Source organism: Octopus bimaculoides, chromosome 4 (assembly GCF_001194135.2).
Source record: "Octopus bimaculoides isolate UCB-OBI-ISO-001 chromosome 4, ASM119413v2, whole genome shotgun sequence".
Lineage (NCBI taxonomy): Eukaryota > Metazoa > Mollusca > Cephalopoda > Octopoda > Octopodidae > Octopus > Octopus bimaculoides.
The window spans coordinates 84,601,931-84,611,935 of NC_068984.1; the positions used below are offsets into that span (position 1 = coordinate 84,601,931).

Here is a 10,005-nt window from a genome sequence, read left to right on the forward strand (position 1 = left end):
TAATTATATGTAAAAGAAAGATCCAAGAATCAAGGTGTAGGAAGTTAGTAAGCTTTGAGCAGTCTCTAGAAGGTATGAAAAACAACTTTCAAGGACAATAGTGGTTTATTGATGCAGAAGGTTATAAATTTTCCCCATATTGAAGTTCGATAAGCTGAAATAAGTTATTTTATAGTTCACGGTTTGCAACAGGGGTTGCTGTGTATGTGAATAAAAATGTGTTATATATATATATATCTTATATCTACTGCATATGTGGAAAATGTGTGTGTGTGTTTGTGGTGTTGTTAGCTAACTCCTCCTACATCGTTTTATTGATTTTGATGAAACTTGACACGTAAGTAGAACTCGTGTCTGGAAACCTCGTGACATACTTAGATTGTTGAAGAAATTGATAATATAGTCCCTGGAAGGGACCTTTATATCTACCACATATAACTTTTTTTTAAACACACAGGGGAAGTAACCCATAGCATCTGCATAATATTTATTTTAAACACTCAAGGGAAATAATCCATTTTGTTGTTTATGTTCGATTACTTTGAATATTGATTTTTTGTGTGTCCAATTTCTAATTTCTGCAGACAATATCACTTTATTTGACATGTGAGTAGAATTCATGTCTGGAAATCCCATGACATACTTAGATTGTTGAAAAAAAATCGATAATAGTGCTCCCCCAATGGATCCTTTTATCTACTACATATTACTAATATTTTATTTAAACAACTGAAGGGAAATAACCCATAACACCTGCAGATTTTAGTGAAGCGATCAATATTTGATTCTCACGATCAGCCGACCTAATTCTGCATTTCACTACTCACAGACTTAAAAGACTGGAGGTCATATTGAAGAGGAGAACAAAACTGTAGAAGGGAATTCCAAAGTTCAGAAGTGCAAGGGAAGAAACTGGTACTGTAAAATGCTTTACGACACTTAGGAGGTTGCAAAGTATACTGATGAGAACTGGATGCACAGTATACTGATGAGAACTGGATGCACAGTATACTGATGAGAACTGGATGCTGATAAGTTCTTAAAGGAGGAACCAGAGAAGAGAGCTCAGCAGAACAATGTCCATGAAAATACTTATAAAAAGAGACAAGGAAGCTACACAACAGCAATGCCTTTTATACAACAAATGAAACTAGCAAAATTACCTTCAATGAAACCAAAGAGTCACCTCTACTCTCCAATCATGAATTCCTTTTTGGTGTGGATACCCTCCCTTACACAAAGTACTACACAGCATGGTCGGGGTGCATTTAAAAAAAAAAAATAAATGTGCCCTTTTAAAGCCTAACCAGGCTCATGGGCCCAGTTTCCCAGTTTCAATGGCGTATGTATTCCTCAGCTGGACTGGACGCCAGTCTATCGCAGCGTTACTCATTTTTGCCAGCTGAGGGGACTAGAGCAACATGAAATGAAGTGTTTTGCTCAAGAACACAACGCGTTGCCCGATCTAGGAATCGAAACCACAATCTTACGATCATGATGCTGACACCCTAACCACTAAGCCACGCACCTCCCTGGGTGCATTTACTGTTACATAATATTAAAGGTAGATTAAAACAACTTGAAAAAAGAGATTGTGGATCTTGTTTCTTAGATTATTTGACTTTTTTATAAAATGTTTATTATTTTGTGTGTTTTATGTGGTATTTTCTTTTTGCTTGCGCTTTGTTACAGGTTCCAGAAGATTGGCAGGACGACGCAACAGTCACAGATATTGCATTTGCTGGTCACTACATGCATGGTGGATTGAAGGAAACGCCAGAAATGTCTGCATTAGAGAAGAAGTTACCCAAGTGGGTCACTTCAGTTTCGTGGACAGCTACATATGATAGCTGGAAGTTTTGATAATGTCCAACATGTTAGAAGAATGCAAAGCGAGAGAGAGAGAGAGAGAGAGGAGGAAAGAAGGACAGAAAGGAAGAAGACAGAGAGACAGAAAGAAAGAGAGATGGAGAGAGTGAGTGATGAAATCAATTTCCAATATTCATTCCTTTTGATAGCTATAATGTTAAAAATATTTTACAAGTATTTTATAAGACGTGAGAAAAAACTGAAATGCAGTTTAACCCCAACCCCGCCAAAAAAAAAAAAAACGTGTAAAGGAAATTTAGTTTTTTTGAAGGAAAGAGAGAAAGAAAACGATTATACATTTTTTATTTTTAATAATTAAAAACAAAATCAACAATATATTGAACTGAAGCCTAGGGATGAGCTTCTTGGAATTTTTTAAAGCCTGTGCATGTGTGTATGTGTGTGCATGTATGTGTATGTGTTTTCAGCACAACTAGTGCAGTTTTTAGTCATGAGAATGAGTTCCACTGCGAGACATCCTGCACAAGTGTCTTCTAGTTGGTCCAAGCTTTGTGTATTAAATTTGGGTTGTTGTGTAGTGCCTGATCAGCTCAGATTGAGCAGTTCTCTTGCATGCAGGTAGCCAGCCAAATAATTTGATGTAACCAACAGACCTGTTGTTGTGGACATTCACACTTCCTTTTCTACCTACCTAGCTGAGAACCATACTGCACATTCCAACATTAAAACTAGATAGAAAGAATCTGTGTTGAAGCTTGTTGCATCGACTGTACTTGTAATTTAAAGGTAGTCTCAGTGCTATGTTGGTCCCATCCAAATATTAAAAATACAAATGTCTGTGAAATTCTCAGCTGCTTACACTGTAATGCAATGAGTAGTTAAATTCCATTGATCGCACAGCTGGAACATACACTGTCAAAACTGACATGAGACCCATGACTGTGTGTGTGTGTGTGTAACTGATTGAGGGAATATCTTGATATAGTCTTAATGTTTGCTTGTTCCAAATTTACATTTAATTTACAAGATGAGTATAAAAGTTTATAATTTTTGATATTTTGGAGTTGAGAAATGTATTTTCCAAAACTACTATTTGGGATTTGTATTTTACCAAAATTTTTTTAATGAAATTTATTTCTATGGGTTGGCAGGATAAATAGACTGAATGGTTAATAATATTGTGGAAAAAAAAACTAACTAAAAACAAAAACAACAAAGACAAAAAAAATGCAGTATTAGACTTGTTCCTGAATGAACTTTGTGCAATGGATGATTTAATCAATTATTCCCCTCACCCTACAAATTGTGTTAAAGATGTCTACCTACCTCTATATAGCCAGACCCAATTAGTTTTTATTTAAATTGGCTAAGTGAAAGTTCATAGTTGTATGGAGGAATGTTTCTACATCTTTTTGTAGTCCTTGTTGAAGTCTTCTTTTTGTGGTTGAGTGAATTGTCTTCTTAGTAGTTGAGCCTTTGCAGTGGATCTTTGTTTCTTTCTTCTTTCTCCTCTTCTCTTTAACTAACCATTTGTTTCTAGCATATACACTTATGATGCTGTAACTTACAAGTTAGGGCTTCACAAGGGCTGTATGTTCATTATGGTTGTATTTAAAGCATATGAGCATGATAATAATAAATAAGTGATTCAGGGCTGGTTTTCTTCTCATTTGTCTAGTCACTATTTTTAAGATACAAAGACGCAGCGAAGTCATATCAACTTTCCCACCAAAGTTGACTATACAATCATCATCTTCATCTGATAATTACAGGAGTTGCTTTGAAGGGAGATAAGTGATAAGAGAGCAATGGCTGGCAGCACCAAGGGAGATAAATCTACAACGGCTTAAAGCTGCGGTTTTCAAGCGACTTTTATCTATGGACCCCTATGATTCCTATTTTACTTGGGGCTGGGAACCCTCATTGCCATTCGATGTCTAAAAACTGCTATTATATTTTTATGATTAAATATTATTAGGAATTGTATGAAAAAAGTGTTTAAATATTTTGTCTATTGTACAAGTATGACCAGTTTATTGCACAAATTTTAACAATAAAATCTTATATGAACCCCCAAGGGCCGTATGGATCCCTGTTGAAAACCACTGGCCTTAAAGTTGACATGGTTTGATTCTCTGTTAGAATGCTTCCGCTTTCAGTTATGTTGCTCTTGTGAAAAGCACAAAAATCCAGAGAAAGACTTTCTCATTCCTGTGCCCACTTCTCAAGGTCTCTCCCACCTGTAAATGACCACTGCTATGATTATTGCGTATTTATGCAGTTGCTTGACCTGCTACAAAGAGTAGCCATTCTCATTCATTTCACGCCCTACTGTTTTAAAAGAAGATAATTCTGGACAATGTAGTCCTTATGTATCTGATATACAAAAAATGGTTTTGATGGTCATGACTAAAATGCCTTTGAACCATAGGTTTGCTTGACAAAGGTTTACTTGAGAGGTTAAACAGTAACTTCATCAACAACAAATGCTGACTGTTACTATCATTAATTCGTCCATATGAACATAAACAAAATCCTCGTATGTTTTTCTTTACCTCATCCAACTATAGTTGCCCCATTAACCACAACTTACTGAATTAGTAAGAGAGCTTTTACACAGTCACTCGACCTGTTAGAAATAGCAGCCCAATACCTCTCAAATTATACACTATTGTTTCAAAAGGAAGAGACAGATTAAATGAGTTCTAGATATTACTAAAAAGATGGCATGGTCATGGTTGGAATGACTTTGATCATAAATCTGCTCAATGAGAGTTGATTTTTGTATGTATATTAAACAGCATGCTAATGGAATTGGCAAGGTGTTTTGGTTATCTGTAAGTTTGTTAAGCATGGTTAGTGCATAATATTGGATAAATTCATATGCTATGGGGTGATGAGTGTCTTGGTTTTTTTTTTGTACTAAGTTCTTCATTGGAGATAGAAAAATGTTTTGACCTCATCACATATGGACTGACTCAAATTGCTTGAATTTAACTAAATATTTACCAACCTGGACCACCACTAGTTCCATCGGGCTTTCTTTTATATATATATATATATATATATATATATATCGCTTAGGTATTGTGATACTAACTTGCTGTAGAACTCAATGTACATATGTTTCTGAATGAAACGTTAGTTAAATACAGAGTGATAATAAGAAAAGAGATGACAAAGGAGTAAACAATTATTGTATGAGCTTAGTTTCAGCAGAGCTTCAAATATATGGAAACAGTCATAAGCTAATGAAGTTCATATATATATAAGTATATGTATGTATGTGTGAGTGTTCATAGTTAAGCTGCTTCAAAGTATATCACAGATAATTATAAATGTTATCTGGATGGTGAAACTTCCCTACACTAGTCCTACTTTGTGCTACCTAACTCCCTGAATTAAAAATTTTATTCAATTTGATGGAACAGTTGCTGTCATGGACTCTTAATTAACCACTGTATTGTTGTTCAATATTTTTTACTAATTCCAACTGTAGTGGTTCAAGTGACTATAGATTTTGAGTGTATAATTCTAGACTGCTGTCTGTCAGTAGGCTGCCTGTTATGTATTAGTAGAACTTGTGACAACTATTGGTTACATGAAGTTTACCACCCTCTGAGGTGGTTAAAGTAAAAGGGAAAGAGAGAAAAAAACAAAATAAAAACCTTAAAATCAAATATTGGTGAATATTGGTGTAATGAACACTGATAAAATTCTGTTTTTGTATAAAGTCTGTTAAAAGATTTGTTTTAATTATGTTCCATTTTTCCATTTTTTTTTCAATAAATTTCAATTTCTATCTCCCTCGAGTTTGTGTTTATTTTCCTTTGACTGTATTTAACAATATGCTGCAAATTATGCTGTGTGTGTGTGTGTGTGTGTGTGTGTGTGTGAGTGTGCATGCTTTTATATTGCAGAAACGTTAGAATGCTATTTGATATGGTAGCTGGGAGAAAATGGGAAAGAAGACTGCGACAGTTGGCGAGGATCTCTTAACATTGATGTATTATTTAAAACATACTTGGTCAATAAACATAGTCCCTTCTACTATAGGCACAAAATCTGGAATTTTGGGGGAGCAGGGCTAAGTCGATTACATTGACCCTAGTGCTTGACTGGTACTTATTTTATGGACCTCAAAAGGATGAAAGGTAAAGTTTAGCAATTGAACTCAGACCTTAAAGATGGATGAAATACCACTAAGCATTTTGTTTGGCATGCTAATGGCTCTGTCAGCTGAAGAGGAAATACATTTTTCTGGATAGGAAAATCAGAGAATGAGAAAAAGAAGATAGTGGAATTGTGTTGTTATTTTTCAGAATAATATGGAATTGTTGGAGGAATTACCACATAATGTATGTGTGATGGCTGTATCAGGAATTTGGGATTTGTTGGGTAGAAAGTGACATGCTATGCTCCTAAATTTAACATCCCTGCAGAGTTAATTGATGACTCCTTGAGAAATTTCTGACTGTAATGCGAGGATTAGAACTGATTAGGGTATCTGAACTGAGGTAAAAAATGAACAGTCTTCAAGTGCTTTGGTTTTGCACAGAGCAGGGCTTGGTCATTATAAATACATTCTTTCAGTTAACGCCCATGCACAAAGCAAACTGGATGCGCTCTTTCTAAACACAGACACATTATTGATTTTGTAATTGTGCATTGTTGTGATATGCAAAATGTATGCAAGCTGCATACTCTGAGAGATACAGCATGCTTATCAGGCCATCGTATGGCAAGAAAAAAGTTTGAATTTGTTGTCAGAAATAAGAAGCGTTTTTGGAGGCTATAGTCTCCAAAAGATTGATGTATCCAAGCTTGAAGCGAAAGAAATTACTAAAAGATTGATGGAAAAATTGGACAAAAGATTTGAAGGATAAAATCTACAAGATTGCGTCAACCACGTTGGGTTATACATGATTTGATCAGGATTGGTTCAACTATAATGGCATTGAAGTTGTAGCAATGCTAAGGGATAAAAACAAATTGTTTGCAAAGTTCCTGTAACCAGATGTTCTTGTGATACTGAAAAATGCATTGAAAATACAAAACACTGTCAAAGGTAACTTGCAGTGTAAATTTAGATTGATGAAGTACAGCTAGTGGATAGGACCCCCCACCAAAAAAAAACAAAAACTGTAGAGGTAAAAGCAGAAAAGAAGGATATTGACGGCATATATGATCTGTGGTAGGTAGTTTGATTCCAAAGTACATCTGAGATTCGAATGGCATTATGAATCTCTGGACTGAATACATTGTGGACTTTTTAAGGAATCCTATCGTGAATAAGGATTATTATCATTTCTTTTCCTCCTGTCATCCATGATTGAAGATTGTGTAATACTCTATCCAACTCTGGAAGACGTATAGAAGGCGATTGGCCAAATGAGAGCTAAAAAGACCCTTTGTGTTGAATTGGCTAGTAGTTTTCATTAGTGTTGATTTCAGATATTTTGTTACAAGGCTAACAATTTCGAGGACGGACGTAAATCGATTACATCGACCTCTGTGCTCAACTGGAACTTATTTTTATCGACCATGGGAGGATGAAAGGCAAAGTCGACACCGACAGTATTCGATCTCAACGTAAATTCTGAAGAAATGCCGCTAAGCAATGTTCTTGGTGCAGTAACGATTCTGCCAGCTCGCCGTTTAAATAGATGATAAAACGTTGATCTGGCAGAATCGTTAGGACCTTGGGCAAAATGCTTTGTGGCATTTCGTCTGTCATCATGTTCTAAGTTCAAATTGCTTTTCATTCTTTCGGGGTCGATAAAATAAGTACCAATTGATCACTGAGGTCGATGTAATCGACTTAACCCCACCCTCGAACTTGCTGGTCTTGTGCCAAAATTTGAAGCCAATTTTAATAGATGATGTTCGATAAGGATTGCAGACCATCAGGACAGGAAAGATTTTGCTATGTTATCACTATATAAAAATAAGAGTAAAGAAAAGGAATATGGAAACTATCGGGGTTTCTCTTTAGTTTCAGTAAATGGGAAGGTGTTTTCGAGGGTGACTTCTGAATAAACTTCCATTATACGATGTAAACACAAGGCTTCATAACGAATGTATCTGTTTCTCTCTCTCTTTCTCTCTCCCCTCTCTCTCTTTTCCCATCTGTTGCTTTGCTACTGACTGGAATTGTTTTAGTTGTCTTCAAAAGTGAAATTGACATCCAATATTTGCTGTGTGCATGTATCTCCTGATTTAAGTATCTATTGTCTCTTTCACTTCCTTCGTTTCCCTCTTCTCTCCCGCTTTTGATTTAACAATGTGTACATGTATCTATGTATCTTCTTCTCTTGCGATGAACGCCATCACCACTCACTGTCTCTCTCTCCCCCTCTCTCTCTCTTTCTCTCTCTTTCTCTCTTACTTCCTCTGAAACATTTAAAAATGCAAAACGAACGCCGTCACCACTCACTGTCTCTGTCAGTCTCTCTCTTTCTCTCTCACTCTCTTCCCTCTTTCCCTCTTACTTCTTCTCTGTCCTCTTCTCTCTCGCTTTGCCACTTTGCCACACACAACACAGGTACGTACAAAAACAAAACGTTAGCGTATTAATATTATTGATAACGATGTAAAAAAGAAAGACCATCACCGCGAGATGTAGTCAAGAGTCCCGCGAAAAATTACGCTGTTATTAAGATAATTTAGCTATACTATGCTTATGGCAACGTTGGTTTGAAAACTCTTTCGATTGCAAAAATGGTAGTAAACTTTTAACCTTTTTTGTTTAACCTTATGTAATTCGTATTATTGAATAAAGGTAAGGAACTGTCAGAATCGTTAGAACATCGGAAAAACTGGTCTGGTGTATTTCTTCTATCTCTTTAGAGTCTAGATTCAAATCATACTGGAGTAAACTTACCTTTCATCCTTCCGAGGTTGATAAAATAAAGTAACAGTCAAGGAGTAGGGTCGATGGTATCGACTGAACACCTCCCCTCAAAATTGCTGGCCTTGTGCCTAAATTAGAAGCAATTATTATTATTAATGTTATACTTCTTACTGTTTTTGCTATTGTTACTAATAGATACATAATTATGTCATGTGACATAATGGATTATAAGAACAAGGCATTATGACGTCAGTATTGAATTATGATATAGGTACGTGATAGTTAACACTAGAAGAAGTTTACACCCTTGCTTTTGTACAGCCATGGAACTGTCCAGGATTGTCAAGAAATCTGAGTGAATAGCTAACATTTCTTAATCCTGTTCTGTGTGCCTTATTAGTATATGTGTCTAAAATGTATTATAAGATATTATTTATATGCGTATTTTATCTAGTGGTTGTTGTTAATATAAGGGAGATCATCCTTTCTTTATATTTGGCGGGATAAGAAATTTGAGTTTGAGCTAAAAGAAGTATAGAATTCACCTGTCTTTTTCTTTTACTTATTACGAACTTCTTAAAACTTCTAATCGGTGATAATCATATGTAGTACAATTTTGTTTTTCTTAGAAATCGTTAGCATGATATCATCTGCGAGTTATTAATTAAGCATTTTATTAAGTAAGGCATTTCGATATAGATAAAAATAATTACAGCCTGGAGGAAATTCAGGGAATGTTTTTCTCTACATAGAGCGCTAGTAGTTTAGCAATATAGGAAAGAGGGAAAGTTTTTTGGGGTTAACGTACAGGATAATAACTGTTTCCGGGGAGTTCTACCTTGTGAAGGTGTCTTAAAGCATCCTATAATTCCAGTTTTAACAACAAATTCACAAGCCGTTTTCAGATATAATCTTTGAAGCGTAGATATTGATTCAACTGCTATTTCATTAAAGTATAATTCTTCATTATTTATAGCCAAATTCGCATCGTGGTACATCTGTAAGAAAGACTTATTTACATATTTATCGATGCTTCACACTTGTATTTTAATTAAAAAATTGTTTTTAAATGTAGAAAATACAAAATTAAATTCTAAATATATATTCTCGATAACTATTCTTCATTTATTGAAGAATAGGGGGAAATAAATATCAGAGATGCCTTGCAGAAACTGAAGGAGCTGCTCATATGCATTACAACTTTTTTTCTGATGGTGAGTAAAGCTATCGCACTGTTGGAAACTCTTCTGTACCTTCAGCAGGTATCTCAGAGTCACAAGCGATTTTGCCTCTCTGCCTGTACTCTTCCCATGTGTGAGGCA

At 35.4% G+C, this 10,005-nt stretch overlaps 1 protein-coding gene and 1 long non-coding RNA gene across 2 annotated transcripts in view; one reads left to right on the forward strand and one right to left on the reverse strand.

The window, feature by feature from the left end:
• LOC106870731 (endoplasmic reticulum metallopeptidase 1) overlaps window positions 1-5,634 on the forward strand; it is a 94,358-nt gene extending 88,724 nt beyond the window's left edge. The window contains exon 14 of the mRNA XM_014916905.2: window positions 1,693-5,634. Coding sequence (XP_014772391.1) covers window positions 1,693-1,863 — 171 coding nt within the window. The 3' untranslated portion in view covers window positions 1,864-5,634. The remainder of the gene's footprint in view (window positions 1-1,692) is intronic.
• LOC128247602 (uncharacterized) overlaps window positions 1-8,966 on the reverse strand; it is an 11,006-nt gene extending 2,040 nt beyond the window's left edge. The window contains exon 1 of the long non-coding RNA XR_008263950.1: window positions 8,714-8,966. This is a non-coding gene — a long non-coding RNA (uncharacterized LOC128247602). The remainder of the gene's footprint in view (window positions 1-8,713) is intronic.
• Window positions 8,967-10,005: the final 1,039 nt, after the last annotated feature.